We start from the raw sequence: 23,812 nt of genomic DNA on the forward strand, positions 1-23,812 counted from the left end.
TGAGATTGCATTTGAAGTCAGTTATAACACAACAGTTGGCATGATTGCATTAATTTATTAATAACACCTGATAAATTGTAGCATGCCTAGGATCTTAATATTCCCTTCAGAGGATATTTCCAGTAAAGTCAAAAAGAGTACCAGTTTGGGGGGCTTCCCTGGTGGCACAGTGGTTAAGAATCCACCTGCCAGTGCAGGGGACACGGTCTGGGAAGATCCCACATGCCGTGGAGCAGCTAAGTCCGTGCGCTGCAACTACTGAGGCTGCGCTCTAGAGCCCGTGAGCCACAACTGCTGCAGCCCACATGCCTCCGTGCGCTGCAACTACTGAGGCTGCGCTCTAGAGCCCGTGAGCCACAACTGCTGCAGCCCACATGCCTAGAGCCTGTGCTCCGCAACAAGAGAAGCCACCGCAATGCGAAGCCCGCGCACCGCAAGGAAGAGTAGCCCCCGCTCGCGCAACTAGAGAAAGCCCATGTGCAGCAGCAAAGACCCAACATAGCCAAAGAAATAAATTAAAAAAAAAAAAAAAAAAAAGAGTACCAGTTCGTAGTACTTACTATATTTGCGGGGGTGGGGGAGTCATTAACAGAGAACATTTCCAAAAGTGAGCTCTTTTAATTCAGAGAAGCTAGTATGATTTGAGTGAGAAAATTACGTTTGAGAAAGAGGTTTTTAAAGCTAGTTACTTTTGAAAATAGGCAATATATGTATATGGCACCAGAAATAAAAGGTTAAAAAAAGTATGTATGTGTGTGTAGGTAGATAGATAGATAAGGGTATTTTCTGTTGGCTGTGTAACAAATTGCCTCAAAATTTAGTGACTTAGGACTTCCCTGGTGGCGCAGTGGTTAAGAATCCACCTGCCAATGCAGGGGACACGGGTTTGATCCCTGGTCTGGGAAGATCCCACATGTTGCGGAGCGGCTAAGCCCGTGCACCACAACTACTGAGAGTGTGCTCTAGAGTCCGCGAGCCACAACTACTGAGCCCACATGCTGCAACTACTGAAGCCCATGCGTCTAGAGCCCATGCTTTGCAACAAGAGAAGCTACCTCGGTGAGAAGCCCGTGCACTGCAACGAAGAGTAGGCCCTGCTTGCTGCAACTAGAGAAAGCCCACGCACAGCAGTGGAGACCCAATTCAGCCAAAAAATAAATAAAAATTTTTTAAAAAATTTAGTGACTTAAAATGATATTAAATATTTATTTTTAAATTTATTTTTATTTTTTGGCCACGCCATGTGCAGCATGTGGGCTCTTAGTTCTCTGACCAGGGATCAAACCCACGCCCCCTGCAGTGGTAGCACGGAGTCTTAACCTCTGGACTGCCAAGGAAGTCCCGATATTATATCATACAGTTTCTATAGGTCAGAAATCTAGGAGGAATTAGCTGGATGGTTTTGGGTTGAGTCTCAGTGAGATAGTACTCATTATATTGGCTGAAGCTGCAGTCATCTGAAGGCTTGAGTGGGGCTGGAAGATTCACTTCTAACATGGCTCACTCATGTGGCTGTTGGTAGAAGGCCCCAGTTTCTCACCAGTTTTTGGCAGGAGATCTCAGTTGCTCGCTATGTGAACCCTTCTCTAGGGCTGCTTAAGCGTCTTCACGATGTAGCAGCTAGCTGCCCCCAGTGATGGGAAACACACACATTCACATGAGTGCATGCATGCATGTGCACGCAAACACATAACACACACACATACATACACACAACACACAGGCTTAAGTGTTTTTTATGACCTAGCCTTATAAGTCACCATTGTTTTCACCGCTTTCTATTAGAATTGAGTCACCAAATACAGCCCACACTATATAGAGAAGGGAAATAGCCCTCACCTTTTTTTTTTTTAGGCCTCTCCTTTTGAAGAGAGGAGTTGTAAAGAATTTGAAGTATTCTTTTTGAAGCAAATAGCTTAGCAATCAGCTTTCAATATTTCTTGCATAGAGTCTTTGGTGCGTTAGCTTAGCATATACTGTTAATGAGGCCAGGGTCAGAGGGCCTAAGTTCAAACCAGTGTTTTGCTTTGTTTGCTGGATATGAAACGTCTCCGGTACTCCAGGGGCCATTGTGCAAATGCTAGTTATCAGTCTTTCTTGGGGGGTGCTGGGGGAAACTGAGTGGAGTGACTCAGTACAGATTCATGATATAAAAGCCTTGAAAAAAAAAAAAGCCTTGAAATAACATATGTAACTAAAGATGAGTGGGTAGCATGATCAATCACAGAGATTAAGAGAGCCCATTAATCAACTCCTTATTATGTAAGAGGAAGTGGCATCTAGAAGGTGTGATTTGCTAGTGATGTTGTAGTTCTGGGGTTGAATAGCTCAGGTAGCATAGCACCCAGCCTGAGCATTTCTTTCTGTTTGGTATTCTCTGTACACGTTGTTTGAGACAGTTTCATCCAAGGAGCATAAACACAAACAAAAGAAACCAGATACAAAATAATTGCATATATAGTATGTTTCCATTCATTTAAAGTTCGAAAACAGGCAAAACTCAGCCGTATTGTTTAGAGATGTGTGACAGTACCACTCTCTGTCCATCCAAAGCTGCTCTTTCCTTCCTCTGTTATAAGACTTAGAGGTGGGCCCATGACTGCCCAGCTACATCTCATTTCTCAGTCTTTTGTGCAGTTTGGTGTGCACCTGTGACAAAACTTTCTAAAGTGGTATGGAGTGGAATTGTTGTGTGCCACTTTCATACCTGGTTCCTAAAGCCTCCCATGCATACTTCTTGCTCTTTTACTCTTCTGTAGGGTAGGCAGGCAGTCATCAAGAGCAATATTGAAGTCATGTGTTGAAAATGGCAGAGCCACCATCAGCTGGAGTTTCTCAACAGAGTTGACCCCTGGGAACCCAGACTGCCCACCCTAGCAGAGAATTACATTTATCTTGTGTTTGGACCAGTATATTCTTTCTGTTACAGTAGTTAAAAATTGCTATAACTAATACATGAGTAGCAAAAACATAAAGAAAACAAGGAAATTACTATTATAAAAGTGAAGAGAATGGCTGACCTCTGGGGTAGAGGGAGGAAGTGATTCCTACAAGTAGAATTTTTGAGTTAATACAAGTATATACCGATAGTGGTTATCTATTAAGCAGTGATATGTAATGTGATAATTATGATGTAATAATCAATTTGGTATATACCCGTTGAGAATTTTCTAACTTTTATTCCTATCTAATGTGTATTTGCAGAAATATATTTTGTTTACATAAATGCTGTCATTTGGTGTTAGTCTTCATGCTTTTTTTCTCCCAACAGTGTTTGGAGGTCTTTTCTTAACTATCTTCTATATGCATTTCTTTATGTTGCGTACTATTGGATGTCATGTATGTATTATAGTTTATATAACAATTTCCCTAGTGATGGACTATTACAAATAGCACTGTAGTAAAATTGCATCTTTGTGCACCTGTGTTTCTTTTTTTTAATGATGTAATCAGAATTTTTATTTTATTTATTTTTAAAAATGTATTTATTTTTGACTGCATAGGGTCTTCATTGCTGTGCACGGGCTTTCTCTAGTTGCGGTGAGCAGGGGCTACTCTTTGTTGCAGTGTGCAGGCTTCTCATTGCAGTGCCTTCTCTTGTTGCGGAGCACGGGCTCTAGGTGCACGGGCTTCAGTAGTTGTGGCTCACGGGCTCAGTCATTGTAGCTTGCAGGCTCTAGAGCACAGCTTCAGTAGTTGTGGTGCACGGGCTTTGTTGCTCCATGGTATGTGGGATCTTCCCAGACCAGGGCTCGAACCCATGTCCCCTGCATTGGCAGGCGGATTCTTAACTACTGCGCCACCAGGGAAGTCCCTGCACCTATGTTTCTTCAGGGTAAATCTCTAAACATGAAGTTATTGGGTCATAGGATATTTATTCTCATTTAAAATACTAATAGTTACTACTGCAAAACGAATGTATATCCCATCAGTATATCAGAGTACCTCTTTGCTCACAATATCACCTTTTAATATTATTAGCATTTAAAACTTTTACTAATCTAATGGATTAAATGTTGGTCTCGTTGTTTTGATTTTGTTTTCCTGATTACTAGTATGGTTGAATATTGTGTCATATTTACATTGATCTTTAAGTTTTCTTCTCCTTTGAATTAACCCTTGATATTTCTGTTGTTTATCCTTTTTCATATTGATCAGAAGGACTTTTTTTTGTGTGTGTGTGTGTGGTACGTGGGCCTCTCACTGTTGTGGCCTCTCCCGTTGCGGAGCACAGGCTCCAGACGCGCAGGCTCAGCGGCCATGGCTCACGGGCCTAGCCGCTCCACGGCATGTGGGATCTTCCCGGACCGGGGCACGAACCTGCGTCCCCTGCATTGGCAGGTGGACTCTCAACCACTGCGCTACCAGGGAAGCCCCAGAAGGACTTTTGTATATATTCTGAATATATATCCTCTGTATACTGTATTTGTGACACATTTTTTTTCCAACCTGTAACTTGTTTTGTAGTTTTGCGTATTGTTTTTTATTGTGCAGAAGTTTTATTTAATCAGATTTAGTCAGTCTTTTCCTTTAATACCTTTACGTTCCTTCCCTATCCTAGGAAATAAACATACTCTATATTTTCTTCTAGTACTTTTATATTTTTAGAATGTGATATGAGGTAGGGATCTAACTTTACTTTTTTCTCTGTTGATAGCCAGTTGTCCCAACAATACTTATGAAATAGCTCATCCTTTTCCTGCCGATTTGAAGCATTACCTTTATTATTATTAAGTTCCTATACAGGTGGGGGTCTGTTTTTGGACACTGTCCTATTACATTGATGTCTTTGTCTTATGCTAATACCAATGCTATTTTTAATATACCTATATGATAGATTCTGATAGTCGATAAGGAAGTTCTCATTCACTTTTCTTCTCTGAAAAATCAGGGATATCTCTAGAATCAAAGAAATCTTTCTGAAGATGTAGTATTCGGGTTGGTTCTTTAAAAATCGACAGAATTTCAGTAATCAGAAAGGAAAAGGAGGACAGAGGTGGGGTATTAGGAATTTCAGTGCATGTTCTGTGAATCACACACACAGATAATTTGAGTTCAGATTGTTTTGGGCCTTGAGTGCAATATCAGGAATTTAGCCTTCATTTGGCAGATGGTAGCAGAAGTGATGGGATCCAAGTGAGCCTGAGAAAGATGAATCTGGCACCAGAGTGAATAATAATTCAGGCGTGAATTAGTAGGGATCTGAACTAGGGAATGGGAAGGAATCATTCGTATAGAGACTTTTTGAAGGAATAGTCAGTAAGTGTTTGATGGTTGATTGAAAAAAGGAGTTGAGGAAGAGAACCTAAGAGGCAAAGCTGGCTCTGAGGTTTTGAGGCTGGGTGGCTTCCGGAGACTGACAGGACTTGAGCTGTGAGAGCTGTGAGAAGGATCTGGTTTGCAGGGATGGTGATGACTTGGTTTCAGGCATGTTTAATTGTAAGTGGTGGTAGACATCCAGTTGGAGATGTCTGGCAGGTAGTTGGAAGTGTGAAACTAGGAGCTTTGGAAATACAAGTCTGGGAGTCAGGTACATGGGAGTGTTAAATCCGTGGAAGTTGTTAAGATTATCTTGAAAATAATACTTAAATATAGGAAAAGAAGGAGGCTTAAGGCAGAACTTTCATTATAACAACTAGCATTTGTTTTATACCCTTAGTATGTGCTGAGCATGTACTAAGGTGCTGAGCACTCTATGTACCTTTTCTCATTTAATCCTTACAACCATGTAGGTAGATATTATTACTCTGGAGAGGTCTTAACGGGTTCTAAATCTCTTTTTTTTTTTAATTAATTAATTTATTTATTTTTGGCTGAGTTGGGTCTTTGTTGCTGCCCGCAGGCTTTCTCTAGTTGTGGCGAGCAGGGACTACTCTTTGTTGCAGTGCACTGGCTTCTCACCGCGGTGGCTTCTCTTGTTGCGGAGCACGGGCTCTAGGTGCGCGGGCTTCTTTAGTTGTGGCTCGTGGGCTCTGGAGTGCAGGCTCGGTAGTTGTGCCGCACCAGCTTAGTTGCTCCGCGGCATGTGGGATCTTCCCGGACCAGGGCTCGAACCCATGTCCCCTGCATTGGCAGGCGTATTCTTAACCACTGTGCCACCAGGGAAACCCTAAATCTCATCTTCTTAACCTCTAAGGTACTGTACCATATAGTTGATGGAGAAACAGTTTAGAAGAATAAGAGGGATCCATAAAATGTGAGAACTGAGAAAGACTAGGGATCATCTAATCCAACTCCTTGGTCTTAAACTTGGGAAACTAAGGCCTAAAAATATGGAACTTGTTCAGGGTCACGAAACCAGATTGTGGGATCGCTTACCCACCACTGCTTCACAAGATTTTCTACTGAAATACTTCAAATCAGAGTGTGTTCTTGTGTTGGGTGGGGGGGGGGGGTGGCTATTGCGAGTTTGAAATTTGTTTTGAGGTTTCCTGTTTTACTCTTTAAATGTAAGTAAATGTTTCATTTTTACCCCAAAATATATCAGCCAGTATTTATTTATTTGTCTGTCTAACTTTTTATTTTGAACTAGCTTTAGATTTTCAGAGCAGTTGGAATGATAGAGCTCCTGCACACACTTTATACAGTCATTTGAGCCGTTGTTTCTGTATAAATAGTGCTTCATCTTTCTCTGGCTTCTTTAAAAAGTTTTCCTTTGTCTTTAATTTTCAGCAGTTTGATTATGAAGTGTCTGGGCTTGAATTTCGTTGAGTTTAGCCTGCTTGGGGTTCACCAGTGCTCCAGGTATTCTGTCCAGGTTTTATTGGTGAATTCAGTGGGAGACACAGGGTAGAGTGGGCTTTCTCTGTTTAACTCAGAACCAGAACCTTAATGGCATCTTTTGATTAAAAGAAGTATTTCATTTTGATATAGTCCAATTTAACAGTCTTTCCCTTTATTCTTTTCTAGAAGCCATATTGCTTTGCCTTTCAGATTATATTCACAATCTGTGTGACTTCATTTTTTATTGTCTGTTTTGAGTTATCATCATGAGCTCATGGGCTTATTTATATTTGTTTCAATTCATTTGCAGCCATTTTTCTTTGTGATGCTCAATTTGTCCCATCTCAGCTAGGGGGACCTCTTTCAGGTTGCGTTCTATGTCCTTCCAACATGACCCAACTACTGTCTTTGATAGCATTCTAGATTTTCCATTAAGTTCTTGATCTTTTCATCATCTGACTCACACCAGGAAGGACTGGTTCATTTTAATGAAAAATGGTATTTAGAGACTATCCTATGGGCAATAGACGTATTCATTGCTACAGGGTTGTCCTTGATGCTTTGTTTTCGAAGCTCTTTTTTTTTAATTATAAAAGCAATCCATTTTCTTTATAGAACATTTCAAAGTATAAATGTATAGGGAAATTAAAATTATCCCTGATTTTCCACTTAGAACCTTGGCTTTCGAGATTATAAGTCTGTTTTTTAATTAGAACTCTTAGACATTCCAAACATTTATTAGAACTTCCTCATTCTGTTTTTTACCACTTTCAGAAGATCAGAGACTTGAGGCATTCTGAATATCTAGCAAATGCTCCATAAATAATAATAAACAGCATGTTATTTCATGTATAAATAACTTATCCTCCCCAAATTGAATGTTCCTTTCTGAGAGTGGTGATGGATAGATTTAGATGGATAGATTAAATATAAAGAAATAAGGCCAAGGAAAGAGAGACTCAAAGAATTGTACATCCATTGATTTAACATCTGTTTCATGTAAACTTCAAAAGAGACCATTAGACGATTTGGAAACATGAGAAGCTGTAATGAAGTCCCATTTTTATTTGATGTAGCTAACTTTGTAATATATCATGCTGTTAACCAGGATGGGGAATATAAATGCAATAGCAAGTTTCGGAAAAATGATGAGATTAAAAAAAACCCAGCTTCACCGAGATATAATTCACATACCATAAAATTCACTCTTTAAAAGTGTACAATTCAGTGCTTTTTAGTATATTCAGAGAGTTGTGCAACCATCACCACTATCCAATTTTAGAATGTGTTTATCACTGTAAAATGAGACCCCCATATCTGTTAGCAGCCATTCCTTACTTCCCACTCCCACAACACCTGGCAACCATGAACCTACTTTCTGTCTATATAGATTTGCCTATTCTGAACAATTGATACAAATGGAATCATACATACTTGGCTTTCTGTGGCTGGCTTCTTGTACTCAGCATAGTGTTTTTAGATTTTTTTTTTTTTTTGCGTTACGTGGGCCTCTCACTGCTGTGGCCTCTCCCATTGCGGAGCACTGGCTCCGGACGCGCAGGCTCAGCGGCCATGGCTCACGGGCCCAGCCGCTCCGCAGCATGTGGGATCTTCCCGGACCGGGGCACGAACCCGTGTCCCCTGCACCGGCAGGCGGACTCTCAACCACTGCGCCACCAGGGAAGCCCTCAGCATAGTGTTTTAAGGTTCATCCATTTTGTAGCATGTATCAGCACTTAATTTCTTTTCATGGCTGAATAATATTCCATTGTATGCATATACCACATTCTGTTTATCCACTCATCAGTTGATGGACATTTGTGTCGTTTCCTCTTTTTGGCTATTATGAATAATGCTACTGTGAACATTCATGTACAAGTTTTTGTGTGGACATATGTTTTTAGTTCCCTTGGATGTAGATGTAGGAGTAGAATTGCTAGATTATATGGTGACACTATGTTTAAGCTTTAAGGAACTGTCAGACTGATTTCCAAAGTGATCGCACCATTTCATAATCCCCCCAACCATGAAGGGTTCTAATTTCTTTACATTCCCACCAACACTTGTTATTGTTTGTCTTTTTTGATTATAGTCATCCTAGTGGGTGTGAACTGGTATCTCGTAGTTTTCGTTTACATTTATCTAATAACTAATGAGGTTGAGCATCTTTTCATGTGCTTGTCGGTCTTTTGTATATCTTCTTTGGGGAAGTACCTGTTCAAATCCTTTGCCCAATTTTTAATGGGATTATTTGTCTTTTTATTGCTGAATTGTAATAGTTCTTTATTTTGGATACAAGTCTCTTATTAGGTATATGATTTGCAAATATTCTCTCCTGTTTTGTGAGTCTTCTTTTCACTTTCTTGATGGTGTCTGTTGAAGCACACAGCCTTTTATTTTCAAAGTCCAGTTTATCTGTATTTTCTTTTTCGTCACTTGTGCTTTTTATGTCAATATCTAAGAAACCATTGCCTATTCTAAATTTACAAGATTTATTCCTATCTTTTCTTTTAAAGTTTTATAGTTTTCATTCTTACATTTAGGTCTATAATCCATTTTGAATTAATTTTTGTATATGGTGTGAGGTTAGGGATTCAACTTCTTTCCTTAGCATGTGGATATCCAGAATTCCCAGCACCATTTGTTGACAAGACTATTCCTTCCCCATTGAATTATCTTGGCACCCTTGTCAAAAATGAGTTGTCCATAAAGTAGGGGTTTTTTGGTGAACTCTCTATTCTATTGCTTTATGTCTATCCTTATATCAGAACTGCACTTTATATGCCAGCTCCTTACTTTGTAGTACGTCTTGAAATTGGGAAATATGAGTCCTCCAATTTTGTTTTTCTTTTTCAAGATTGTTTTGAGTTGAAAAGCCTGTTTTCAACTGTTCAAGCTGTTCTGAGTCCATTGCATTCTATGGGAATTTTTGGATCAGTTTGTCAGTTTCTGTCATGAAGTTATCTAGAATTTTGATAGGGATTGCATTAAATCTGTAAATCAATTTGGGGGGTTTTGCCATCTTAACAATATTAAGTCTTTCAACCCAGGGACACTGGCTGTCTTTCCATTCATTTATGTCTTTTATAATTTCTTACAACTATGTTTTATATTTTCAGTATACAAGTTTTGTAGTATTTTCATTTTATTCTTTTTGATGCTATTATAAATGCAATTGATTTCTTAATTTCACTTTTGAATTGTTTATTTCTAGTGCATAGAAATACAACTGGTGCTTTAAAAATCTTGTATCCTGCAACCTTTCTGAACTCATTTGTTAGTTATAATAGTGTTTTTTTGGTGTGGCTTACCTAGGAAGGTAATTTTCTATATACAAGATCATATTATTTTCAAATAGAGATAGTTTTACTTTCTTTTCAGACTCACACCAGGTTTTGATACTGGTTTTGTATCTGTAAAATTTTATGTTTTTGAAGTATAGTTGATTTACAATGTTTCAGGTTTACAGCAAAGTGATTCAGTTTTATGTGTGTGTGTGTGTGTGTATTCTTTTTGAGATACTTATTTTGGTGGTGGTGGGGGGTGCCGTGCCACGTGGCTTGTGGGATCTCAGTTCCTTGACCAGGGAGTGAACCCTGTGGCCATGGCAGTGAAAGAGCCAAATCTTAACCACTAGCCCACCAGGGAACTCCCCTCAGGTACTTTTCCACTACAGATTCTTATAAGATATTGAATATAGTTCCCTTTTCTATACAGTAGGTCCTTGTCGTTTATCTATTTTATATGCAGTGGTCTGTATCTGTTAACCCCAAATTCCAAATTTATCCCCCCCTGCCCTTTTCCCCTTTGGCAACCGTAAGTTTGTCTTCTGTGTCTATGAGTCTATGAATCTGTAAATTTGAGGTGAATGGGGACATCTGTTGGACATGTCTAGCAGGCAATTGGATATATGAGATCAGAACTAAGGGAAGATTGGGGCGGGAGATAGAAATTTGAAAGCCCTTATCAACATATGAATAGTGTAGTTTTTGGGAAGTGGAAGCCAGATTGAAGTAAATTGAGTAAATAAAAGGTGAGGTAACAGAGATAGCTAATATAGAAGCACAAATGAGAAGAAAAGAGCCTCAAAAGGTTAAACTTATAGTTTCTTAAAATATCGTTTGTGGGCCATCTGCATTTAAATTACTTGGGATACTTGTTAAAAATACATTTTCCTATGTTCCATCCCAGACCCTCTGAATTAGACTCTCTGTGGGTAGGTCTTGGTGTTCTGCATTTTAAACTAATTCTTAGATAATTCTTGGGCACATAGGAATTAGAGAATCCCTCAACTAAAGGAATTCTGTTGAGAATGAGAAGGAATGGGGGAAAACTTGAGTGCTTTTGTAGCTTTGATAGAAACAATAGGGAGGGTGGAGTTGAAGAGTGAGAAGAATGAAGACCCAAACTCCCCAAGGAAGGTGGAATTTAGAAAAGAGATGAAAGGATTGGCCTAGAATAGGAGAAATGACTCTTCCATACATCTGGTGTTAACATACAAAGTTTTAAAAGCTTTGAAGTAAGCTAGCCCATTTCTTCGTTTTTTTTATATGGGAAAAACATAGTTAATAGGGCAAAGCAATGCTCAGGGTTCCATAATCAATTATGTAATAATACTGAGTACAACCCAGTTTTCTCAGTTCCCCGTTTATTGGTGTTTGCACAGCCTCGTACTGTTGCTGATCCTGTTCATTTCTTTGTAGAGTTACTGTCTGTTTCTAGTAGTGCTTTAACCAAGAACATCTCTTCTGTCATAATGCTCTGTTTTGTTCACTATACCTCAGTCATATAAAGATTTCTAAAGGGTGGCAAAAAATAGAGAAGCTCTTGCATGCATGTATTGCTTCTGCCACCATGATTGGGATAGTTGACTGAAATATCAGCCGAAAGCTTTTCTTCACAAAGAGCAGCAGTACCCTAAACCGTCCCCGTTCCCTAACCCTAAACCTAACCCCAACCCTAACCCTTAGGGGGTTCTGTGTACAGAACTAGTTGTTCATTTCTTCATTCTAGAATAGACTAAGCACAATAGTGGCTGTCACTTATTCCATACTTGTTTTGTATCTAAAACTATGCTTAGTATTTTACATTCATTATCTTAATTTTTTTTTTTTTTTTTTTTTTTTTTTTTTAATGCGTTACGCGGGCCTCTCACTGCTGTGGCCTCTCCCGTTGCGGAGGACAGGCTCCGGACGCGCAGGCTCAGCGGCCATGGCTCACGGGCCCAGCCGCTCCGCGGCATGTGGGATCTTCCCAGACCGGGGCACGAACCCGTGTCCCCTGCATCGGCAGGCGGACTCTCAACCACTGCGCCACCAGGGAAGCCCTATCTTAATTTTTTATAAGAACCATGTGAAGGTAGATAGTATTAAGATCCAAACTCTATATATGAGGAAAGTCAAGGTCAGTGAGATTATCTAGTTCAATGAAACAAAGTGAGTGGCAGAACCAAGATTCAAACTCAAGTTTGAGTGTCTGACTCCCAAGTCCATGATCTTAACCACTCTGTCATTCTGTCTGTCTTTGTGTACATGGGAGATATGACTGTTGGAAGAAGGATTAACAATGGCATCCAAAATAACATGTTGTTCCCTAGACCACAATTTGTAGTGCTCCCATTATATAACTTAGGGATGGACAACATTTTAAGACTGAGAGCTTATTTTGTAATACTTATATTGCTTGGTTACTTAAATCTATACTAGGGTTGCTGAATGTTGACGTGTAATACTTTCTTTTTCCCTTTCATTATTTTTATGCTACTTTAATGGTGGCTTTTGAAGTACTCTTTTCTTTTCAGAAAAACCATGCCAGATGGATCATCTGGATCGAATCCTTCTGTCTGGCATCTATAATGTGCGAAAGGGAAAGACCCAGCTGCATAAGTGGGCTGAACGCCTGGTTGTTCTCTGTGGCACCTGCCTCATCGTTTCCTCAGTGAAGGATTGTCAGACTGGAAAGATGCACATTTTGCCTCTGGTTGGGGGAAAGGTAAGACTCACAAAGATGAATTATTCTTCCTCTAATCATCTTAATTAAAAAAATATCACATATGCTTTTCAGAGCTTTTTCCACATCTTTTCAAATAAACCAATATGAGCATTATTAAAGATTATGTCACAAAGTTTTTGTGTTCTTAGTTTTAAACAAAACCACTCAGGCTAATTTAAGCATAAAACAAGTTCATGTACATCACAGACTCCCTGGGAGGTCCAAAGACTATCCATGCCCCAAATTCTGCTGCAGGACCTGTCTGTTGGAGAAACCCCTGCGTCCACTGCTAGGCACTAAATGCTCTCTCATTGGTACCACCAAGAGTAGACAGAGGATGCTACCACTAGAAGCTGCCTTTGTAAACTAGAAGTAGCTGTTAGCATCCCCTCCAAAATAGATTCTTTCCTGTTTCTCTTTTTCCCCCGTTAGACTGAAATTCAGAGTCTGGAGTGGTCATAAGCTCCTACCCAGCAGCCAGAGAAACCTGCCATTTCTTGCATCTGTACTAGAGAATTCCCCATCATAGGAAAGGCAGTTCCACATAGCTGGACTTAGGAATGTGGAATAGAAATGTAAGTGGTGAGGGCCTACTGGGCTCTGGGTCTGAAAGGTGGCAGCCTAGGGGTTTAGCTCCTATAAATATCTGGGTCTAAAAATACTCTGGTTATGATGGGGGACCTGGCCCAAGCTTATTGCTGGAAGCTAGGAAATGAGTGGTATTCTTTGTTCCTGATAAAAAGCTGGAAAAAAACAAAAACCCAAACAAAAAACTTCTGTAAACCACTGACTGGAACCAAGGCTTGTTCCTGGCTGCGGTTCTAAACAAATGGGTGGACCCAGTTGTATGCCCTGTGACTACGAAATGAACAAGCCCCACCTGGCCTAATAAATGAATGTGTGTCACTCCAGTACCATCCATGGAGCAGGAACCCACTACTACCAATATGAGACCTGGTTCTATTATTGGGGGCTGAAGGATAGTGAAGAAAGTAAGTAAAATTTCTCCAAAGGGAGAAGGTGAGTGAGGACAAGGTTGGAGGATTGGCGGAGAGGAAGTGGGAAACAGAGCAAGAAAGAGAAAGAAAAACCAACCTCCCATTTACGTAATTCTTGTACGGTCTCTCTCTTCCCTCACTAGTAGAATAGAATTGTGTTCAGGGTGGTGATGTGACCAAGATCAAAAACTCCCCAGCCTCCCTTGTAGCTAGTGGTGGCTAATAAATATAAACAGAAGTTTGCAGGTGGGACTTTTGGGAAAGGCCTTTAAAGTGGGAGAGACGTGGATGGCTTGACCCTTTGCCCTGCGTTTCCTTCCTTTATGGAACATAGTCTCTTGGTATTGGAGATGGAGCAGTCATATGGTGGCTGGAAACTGCAGGCATTTGCTGAGTGTGGCCTTATGGAAAGCAGGAGGCGCCTGGGCCCCTGGTGGCAGGGCAGAGCTGCTGTAGCACTCCTGGACTGATGCTGTGTTTTTAAGTCACTACTTCACAGCTGAATGTAATGAACCAACAAACGTACTGAAGAATTTCACAGATAAAACGTATAAGAGAGCCCATAAGGGAGGGTCCAGTATACATCTAATAGCAGTTCCAGAGAGGAGAGTAAAGGAGAATGGATAAGCAATATCTGAAGAAATAATGGTTGAGATTTTTCTAGAAATAAAGACAGACATGAGTGTTCATATTGAAAAGACACTGGGTACTGAACAGGATAAATAAAAGTAAGTTGACACGTAGACATGTTGGCAGAACATGAAGGAGCAAATCACAGAAGCTTCCAGAAAGAAAAGGTTACCTGCAAAGAATTGACAGGCTGACAGCAGCTTTCTTTTCATCAACAATATGTGTAGAAGACTATTTGCAAAATTGCTGAGAGAAAATAAATGTCAACCTGTAGTCTATATCCAGCTGAATTACTTTACAAAAGTCAAGGCAAAATAGGACATTTTCAGACGTATAAAGACTAATGAGGGAGTTCCCTGGCGGTCCAGTGGTTAGGACTGGGTGCTTTCACTGCCGCGGTGCAGCCAAAAAAAGAAAAAAAGACTGGTACTTCCCTGGTGGCGCAGTACTTAAGAATCCACCTGCCAATGCAGAGGACACAGGTTCAAGCCCTGGTCTGGGAAGATCCCACATGCCGTAGAGCAACTAAGCCCGTGCACCACAACTGCTGAAGCCCGCGCACCTAGAGCCCGTGCTCCGCAACAAGAGAAGCCACTGCAGTGAGAAGCCTGTGCACCAGAACGAAGAGTAGCCCCTGCTCACTGCAACTAAGGAAAGCCCACGTGCAGCAATGAAGGCCCAATGCAGCCAAAAATAAATAAAAGAGTGGACATGAATTTCATTTAAAAAAATTAAAAAACAACACCCCTCCAAAAAACAAAAAAAAAAGAAATAAAACAACAAAGGAAAGTAAATTCAAAGGGAAGGCATGAGATAAATAGATGATGAGCGCAGACACTGACAAAATATGGTAGTAAATTTAATATTGATTGTAAAAACGTTTAAAATTTTTAATATTTTAAATATAAATTTAAACAACTAAAGCTCAAACTATCCTGAACAGTATTCAAGATGTGGTAGTGTGTTCAGTAAGGAAAGTGTGATGCAGTTTTGGGATAAGTGATTTATGAGTATAACTTGGAAGTTTCCAGCTGACTCACCAAGATTCAGTAGCTATGACATACTAAAGTGAGATGTCAGACAAAGATGTAAGTGGTTCCATAACTATAAAAAAACTTCATCCTCATCAAAGCTATATAGGTTGGGTTGTTGAAGAGAGCTGTTGTGCAGTGAATCCCTGCCACCACCCCAAATGGTACTGAGGGAGGTTTCTGCCTCTCTCCTCAAGCCTAGTGAAAGAGGTTTCAAAAGGACCCAAGAGAGCCTGATATGGGTCCCCTGCAGTGAGGGGGACGTAGTGCGCTGGTGTCCTGCCTCCTAACCAGGAAGTCTTGAGGACGAAAGATAAGCTGCCGGCTGCTTTGGTGATAGAGCAAAGCGCCTAACTCATGTGTTGGGATCACTGTGTACTCTTTGGGTTAGTATGTGACCCAGATGGGTTGAGAGAGAGCAGGAACCATTGGGTAGGTGGGTGGATTCTCTTAGAATATGTCCAGTGGGGCCACCTGGAGGGGCAAACAGACTTCACTGGAGGGTGGGCTGTCAGTGGACCACCAGATTCCTTCAGGTCTGAGGAGGGAGTGGTCACCTGCTAGAATAGCATGCATTAGCCTGGTCAAGGGATCTGTACGTGAGAAGCCATCATTGGTTGGATTGGGGGGACCAGGTATCCAAAGAACCCTCAAAAGGACCTACTGAGGAAGATCATCCCCTTTAAAATCTGGTAGGCCCAGAGAGTGTGAAGTTAGGTTATGACTCTACTAGTCTAGTAAGAACCTTTGGGCTTGTGTCTTCCCTGTCCTTCCTCCTGCCCCACTTCAATGATGGAGGGAGTCAGAAATGGCTTCTATCCCAGCACCTAGTAAGTAAGCGGGGAGGTGAGTCCAAAAAGTAGGCCAAGGTACCCCTTGCAGGCAGGCAGCTACCTCCAGTGTGTCGCAGTGGTGGGGAAAGGGTTGGAGCAGTCTTACCCTTGAAGTGGAAACTTTGGCTTTTATCATGTGGGCCTGCAGACTCTCCTGTTCTGAAACAGGCATGCATTCTTGCATTACCGGGACTTATACTGACTGTTGCTAAGCTGGGAATGCTCCTTCCCCAGGAGGTTTCCACACCTTGCTCCTGAATAAAATAAAAGACTTGTGGGGTCTTTGCTCACATGTTCCCTCCTCAGTGAGTCCTTCCTTGACTGTCCTATTCATAACTCAGATCACCTACCCTGTTCCCCTCCAAGCCTGTACCCTGCTTTATTTTTCTTCATGTTACTCATTCTGTATTTTAGCATATTATGCTATATCATGTCACCATTTTTTATTTATTTATTTATTTGTGGCTGCATTGGGTCTTCGTTGCTGCGCGCGGGCTTTCTCTAGTTGTGGTGGCTTCTCTTGTTGTGGAGCACAGGCTCTAGGTGCGTGGCACATGGGCTCAGCAGTTGTGGCTTGCGGGCTCTAGAGCTCAGGCTCAGTAGTTGTGGTGCATGGGCTTAGTTGCTCTACAACATGTGGGATCTTCCCGGACCAGGGCTCGAACCTGTGTCCCTTGCACTGGCAGGCGGATTCTTAACCACTGTGCCACCAGGGAAGCTCTCATGTCACCATTTTGATATATAAACTCCATTGAGGCCAGAGGGTTTGTTAATTTTTTCTCCTGTTATGTCCCCAGCACCCACAATAGTAAATAGTATTCATTCAGCAGATAATTATCAAACTGAGATTGTTTTGTGATTTAAAGAGTAATAAATAAATTTACTTATGGCTATGCCCTATGAATCCTACTTCTTCAACATATCTGTTAAATAAGTATTCCTTTGGTTTTTTCTCTTTTTTTTGGCCGCACTCTGCGGCATGCGGGATCTTAGTTCCCTGACCAGGGATCGAACCCGTGCCCCCCTGCAGTGGAAGAAGCGTGGAGTCTTAACCACTGGACCACTAGGGAATTCCCCCTTTGTTTTTTTTTAAACAGCTTTATGAGACAGGATTCATATAGTGTACAATTAATCCATTTAAAGTGTACAATTCAGTGACTTTTAGTATATTCACAGAGTTGTACAACTATCACCATAATCGATTTTAGAATACTTTCATGACCCTTTGAAAAGAAACCCTGCACTACTTAGCCGTCATCTCCCCATTCCTTCTCTAGCCCCAGGCACCCATTAATCTACTTTCTGTCTCTATAGATTTACTGATTCTGGACATTTCATATAAATGGAATCATATAATATATGGTTCTTTGTGACTGACTTCTTTCTCTTAATATAACGTTTTCAAGGTTCATGCATGTTTTAGTGTGTATCAATATTTTATTCCCATTTACGGCTGAGTAGTATTCCATTGTATGGATGTACTACATTTTGTTTATACATTTACCTGTTGATGAACATTGAGGGTATGTCCACTTTTTGACTATTATGAATAATGCTGCTAATAATTCACATACAAATTTTTGTGTGGATACGTCTTTTCTTGGGTATATACCAGGAATGGAATTGCTGCGTCGCATGGTTGCTTTTGAGGAACTGCCAGGCTGTTTTCCAAAGTGGCTGTACCATTTTACATTCCCACAGCAGTGTATGAGGGTTCCAGTTTCTCTGTATGCTTGCTAATGCTTGTTACCTAACACTTGTTAGTATCTGTGTTTTTTATTTTAGCCATCCTAGTGAATGTGACATGGTACTTCGTGGTTTTGACTTGCATTTTTCTAATAACTAATGATGTAGAACATCATATCGTCTGCTTATTGGCCATTCCTCTGTCTTCTTTGGAGAAATATCTGTTCAGATCTTTTGCCTATTTTAAAAAATTGAGTTGTTTGTCTTGTTATTGTCCTTTGATTTTTGATTGGGATTGTTTACTTTAATTGGTTCCGGTTTTCTCCCCTTCTCTTCTTCAGGTAGAAGAAGTGAAGCGACGTCAGTACTGCCTTGCATTCAGCTCAGCTGGAGCCCAAGCTCAGACCTATCACGTCAGCTTTGAGACTTTGGCTGAGTACCAGAGATGGCAGCGGCAATCATCCAAGGTGATAAGCTGTCAGATGTCCTGATGTGGAGATAAGAGCAGAGAAACCCAACAGAAGTATATTTTGAAACTGAACTTACTCCCAAGAGATCAAATTATAATTCTTATGCACATCACTCTAGGCCTTTCTGAGTACATAGTGAATGAAATGGAATTCTCCCAGATCCTTAACTTATTATTTATATTTGCATAGTACAGAATGCTTACAAAAGTGTTTTCAGGTGCATTTACCTTTATACCATCTCTGTGAAAAAGGTAGGGCCTTGAAGGATTTGAGACACAATGAAATTCAAATGACTCTCCCTCGACCATAGTGGTCAATGATAGATGGAGCTGTTCCCTAACTCGTAGCCTAGTGCATCTGTATGTGTTTAGCACAGCTTTGATGAACCACTTTAAATTTGAACTTATTGATGGGACATGGCCTGTGATCCTGTCACAAACCATTATTCCTGTATGCTGAGGATAATTGGCTTTTTAGCATAATTTCTGCTTTCCTAGCCTTTAAAGATGAAGTGCTCTAAAATTGTATTTCATTTTCCAAATTCTCTTGTTTTCCTAGCCATCTTTTCAGAATTTAAACGCATTTTTCTTTATGGAGCTAAATAGCTTCATGAAGGATTGTTTCAGTATAATGACATGCCATCAAAACATGAATGACTTTTGCAGTGATATTTTGTTTGTTTTAGACCCATTTTCACAGTCCATGTTGTATTAGCCTACTATTATAGTAATATAAATCTTGTTTTGGCTTTATTGGATTTTCTGTACTTGTGGTGGTATAAAATCTTTGAATAAAACTAGTTTCAATTTTAAATAGCTATTTCACTCTTCTGCCCTTGTAAAGAGAAATTAATATTTTTTGAGCACCTTTTGCATGCTAAGCAGTGGTGCTGTGTGCTTGGTTATTTAATTTTCCTCGTGACAGATGAAGAAATTGCACAAGTAAGGAACAGGGCTTGTGTGGCTGCAAAAGGCTGTGTCTTTCAGTATCACACTCCCTCCTAAAGTTTTGTACAGTTACTTTGAATCATCCTAACTTCCTGCATGAACTGTTAACTTCCCATCTTTATGATTTGTATTTTTTTTTTTACCTTTTACTTGTAGACACTTTACAGCTTATACCTTTCTGTTTTTCAAGCATCTCATCGTTTTAGGAAAAAGTAAAAATTAACTGTTTCTTATAAATGAATAATCGGATCTCATGACCTTTCTTTTCTTTCCCATCTTACTTTTTTTAATAAATAAATAAATTTATTTATTTGTTTATTTTTGGCTGCGATGGGTCTTCGTTGCTGTGTGTGGGCGACCGAGGGCTACTCTTCATTGCAGTGCGCAGGCTTCTCGTTGCAGTGGCTTCTCTTGTTGCGGAGCACGGGCTCTAGGCACGCGGGCTTTAGTAATTGTGGCACACAGACTCGGTAGTTATGGCTCGCTGGCTCTAGAGTGCAGGCTCAGTAGTTGTGGTGCACGGGGCTTAGTTGTTACGTGGTCTAAGGGCTTCTTCCCGGACCAGGGCTTGAACCCGTATTCCCTGCATTGGCAGGTGGATTCTTAACCACTGCGCCACCAGGGAAGTCCCTCCCATCTTTTTAATCGGTGCCTTTTTGTGTCAATGCCGTTCCGTCCTCTGCTGTGTGGGAAACATTTGGGGCTGGCTCAGATGGCTCTTCTCTTTGACCTTGTCCAGGTGGTGTCCCAGCGTATCAGTACCGTGGACCTCTCGTGTCACAGCCTTGAGGAGGTTCCTGAGCATCTCTTCTACAGTCAAGATATCACCTACCTCAACTTGCGACACAACTTCATGCAATTAGAAAGACCAGGGGGCCTTGACACTTTCTACAAGTATGTGGGGCATAGGTTTCCAGACTAGCTTACTAAAACTGAATTGTAATCAGTACCTATAAGCAAGCATGTTTACCATCATATATATATTTGAAAACTTCCCCTCCATTTTGAAGAGGAAGTAAGAATTGTTATTAACAATTTTCCCACTCCCCTTCTCCCCTCTGTACAAGAGAAGGTAGATGCACAGTTTCTGTTACGGAGGCAACATTGAGCTGCCCTTGGTTTGGATAATCCTTTTCTGTATGTCATTGACAGCAATGCGTGATCTGCCTCCAGGGTAAATCGAGAGATTCTGTATATGGGAAGTTTTTGAATCAGAAGTTTCAAACTTAACTAACTTAAAGGAAATAGGCCAGATTTCAAGAATTCCACTCCAAGGTTAGGGCTTTTATCTTTCCTTTGCACCTGCTACTGCCAACTCTGAAGTCTTTTGTCAGCTATGAAACCTCTCTCTTCTAATACAGGAACCATTTCAGTCCTAAGGGGCAATGACCCATATATTTTCCCATCTCCTTTGTTAGAATATATTCCCCATTTCCACCCTCCACCCATTTCATCTCCTTCCTCCCTTTAAAAATGGACGGAAGTGAATAAATATATGGTGTAAGTAATTGTCTGGGCTTCTTGTGGGGAGGAGAGAAATTGGAAATTAAAGCGTTCAAATTATATGGTGATTAAAAAGATAAATGCACATTGAAATGACATACTTTATATACTTAGTAACTAATATTTCTAGAATAATTTTCAGAAAGCATGATTTTTACCTCATCTGAAATGTTTTGCAAAGGTTTTCAAATATAAGCCTATATTTAGTAATGAAATAATTATTTTAATAATATTGATATTTAAAAATAAAAAGCTATAATTTTAAGGAAGTGGGTTTCTAGTATTTCCTTCTGTTTCTATGAAAAGAGGGTTAATCTAGTTTGAGGGCTGGATTAGCAATTTGGAAGTCAAGGTGCCAAGCCGAAGGAACAATCAGTACTCAAGCTGAAATTTTGGAAGAGGAACATTAGAGAGAGGTACCAAGGATTCAAATCTAGAAGCAGATGATATAGTTCATCATCGTGGAGAACACCACCTCAGCCTTACCGTCTTGTAATAGTACAGTAATGAAGTATAATACTTCTAAGTAGACTTACAGGAGTGGATCCAATTTATGATGATACTATCTCTCAGTGAGACATTATATAGATACTGCTACAAAAAAAAATTGAAGCATTAAAAGTTAGTTCATGTTGTATATCATCACATTACAGTAAAACTCAGTATCACCTACATATTTTTAAGCTCTAACTGGCCCATTCATTTCAAGTGACTTTTGAGCCAGCATAGTTTCAGTACAAAAAAAGAAATTGCTTATAATGGGATTTGATCTGAAGGTTTGTTAGCTATTCCTGTGTCCATAGGTTGATTAATTATTGTTAAGGCTTTCGTATATCGCACATAGAAATTTAATAAAGGAAAAGATTTGAAGCATATCAATAATGATTGATTCACTTTGATAGAAGATAATTGTACCAATATGAGCTTTTCAGGATTTTCTGCATTTTTAAGGAGAAGAGAGAACAACTCCTGTCGCACCAGACCTGGTTTTCTCAACAGCTTGCACTGGGTATTAGTTATCTTAGTGTCTATGCGACACATAACGTTCGGCACATACTGAGTGCTCAGTAAATATTTGCAGAACAAATTCTTTGATGGACATTTAAAATAGATCACTTTTTCATTCAGTACTATAATATGCCTTTGCTTTTTAGATTTTCTCAGCTTAAGGGCCTGAACTTGTCCCATAATAAGCTTGGGTCATTTCCTGTATTGTTATGTGAAATTTCTACCCTGACCGAGCTCAACCTTTCTTGTAATGGATTCCACGACCTGCCGAGTCAGATTGGCAATCTGCTGAAGTAAGTATCTGACTTTTACTAGATTTGTCTTTTCCTGTGTTTGCAGAGTAAGGAACTTGTCTGGCATTTGGAATGAAGGTAGTTCCATGAGCTCTTGCAGTGAAATAAATCATGTAATTATGAGGATTCTGGTCAGCAGCAGCTACTTGCCTACAGAAGTAACTAGTCCCTCAGTTTTAACAGCAGAGGCTCTGATTACCCTTGATGTTAGAGGGACCAGCTGTATTTCAGTTATCTTAGTAAGACTCTATTTAGATAGACCTAGGGCATTTTATCATTATTGGATTCATAATAAGTTAATGACAAGTCAAAATCCATAATTCTAGTTCTATCCATTCCAGTTAAAACTTTTCATCAAGTTTTGTTTTCTTCCTGCAGTCTTCAAACCCTCTGTCTTGATGGCAACTTTCTGACTACTTTACCTGAAGAATTGGGAAATCTGCAACAGCTTTCCTCCCTGGGTATTTCCTTCAACAACTTTAGTCAAATTCCCAAGGTTTATGAGAAACTCACTATGTTAGATAAAGTGGTTATGGCAGGAAACCAACTGGAAGTGCTGAACCTGGAGGTGCTGAACTGTATGAGCCACGTCAAACATGTGGATTTGAGGTGAGGTCATTCTTCACCGTGCCTTCCTTTCGCCTGACCTGTAATAGACCTTTACGTTTTCTTTTTATGAAGACTTTTTAAAACATTAGGATTTTAGAACACTGTATGTTTTCAAAGCTGTAGTTAAGCTTCATTTTTAATTCAATGGCAGAGAGATTATGAATGAGGTAGGTGTACCATGTGGTAGAGACAAAGGTTGTTCTGACTTACCCTCCCAGCAATGTTTTATGAGAACTCCGATGTCATCACATTCCTATCACGTTGGATTTTAGCAGTGTTCTTCCTTGTCAATGTAGTAGGTAGAAAATAGTATTTCATTGTTTTAAGCAGCATTTATGGTGAGTGAGCTGAGTGTCTTTTTGTATACTTATTGGTAGTTTGTATTTTTCCATAAACTTGACCATTTTTCTATTGAATCATTGGGTTGCTTCTTGATATCTATTGTATTATAATTAAAATGTTAACAGTTTTACTACTAACAATTTTTAATAAGAGTTTTATTCCCTTTTAAAATATATTATTTATTATTTATTTATAATCTTTTCCTAAAGGAAGCTAGTAAAACACGCATACTGGATGTTCTGTCATTTACACTAAGTCATCGATGTCCCTTATAAAGACATAGTAACAGAAAAATTTATTGAAATGCAGGAAAATGAACAGGCCTGCATGCATTAAATCAGATACTTATATAGAAGAGAACAAAGAAGTCATTTTCTATAATTTGCCCTTGAACTATTCCATATTGATACAGAGTATTTTCCTCTTCGTTAATTGAGGTAATGGGAATCTTAGCACTAGAGAGAGTAGGCAGAGCAGTGAGAGGAAGTATGACTGCTTCCTCTTGCTCTTACCTGGTACTTACTCCGTGAATGCCTTGCTACTCCTAACCCGACAAGTTATGTTCATCTTCTTGTTCCTTTGTCCTATTCCTTCATCCCTACCTAATGTACTTGGTATTTGGGTGCAAGTTTTAAACTCTTCATGGGCATGGTCCCCTTTCCTTTCTCTTTATTTAATTTGTACATGTATTTGCCAATCTGGATTGTCTCTAACTTAGTTTATAAACAAAGAGCTCAAGGTACAGCTA

The 23,812-nt window shown here is 40.0% G+C and overlaps 1 protein-coding gene across 4 annotated transcripts in view; it reads left to right on the forward strand.

The window, feature by feature from the left end:
• The window catches only part of PHLPP2 (PH domain and leucine rich repeat protein phosphatase 2), a 72,854-nt gene that overhangs the window by 18,700 nt on the left and 30,342 nt on the right, over window positions 1-23,812 (forward strand). For all 4 annotated transcript variants that reach the window (XM_032613728.1, XM_032613732.1, XM_032613730.1 and 1 more), the window contains 5 exons: window positions 12,524-12,714; window positions 18,234-18,359; window positions 20,049-20,203; window positions 21,967-22,113; window positions 22,492-22,722. In XM_032613728.1, coding sequence (XP_032469619.1) covers window positions 12,524-12,714; window positions 18,234-18,359; window positions 20,049-20,203; window positions 21,967-22,113; window positions 22,492-22,722 — 850 coding nt within the window. The remainder of the gene's footprint in view (window positions 1-12,523; window positions 12,715-18,233; window positions 18,360-20,048; window positions 20,204-21,966; window positions 22,114-22,491; window positions 22,723-23,812) is intronic.

Source organism: Phocoena sinus, chromosome 19 (genome assembly GCF_008692025.1).
Source record: "Phocoena sinus isolate mPhoSin1 chromosome 19, mPhoSin1.pri, whole genome shotgun sequence".
NCBI lineage: Eukaryota > Metazoa > Chordata > Mammalia > Artiodactyla > Phocoenidae > Phocoena > Phocoena sinus.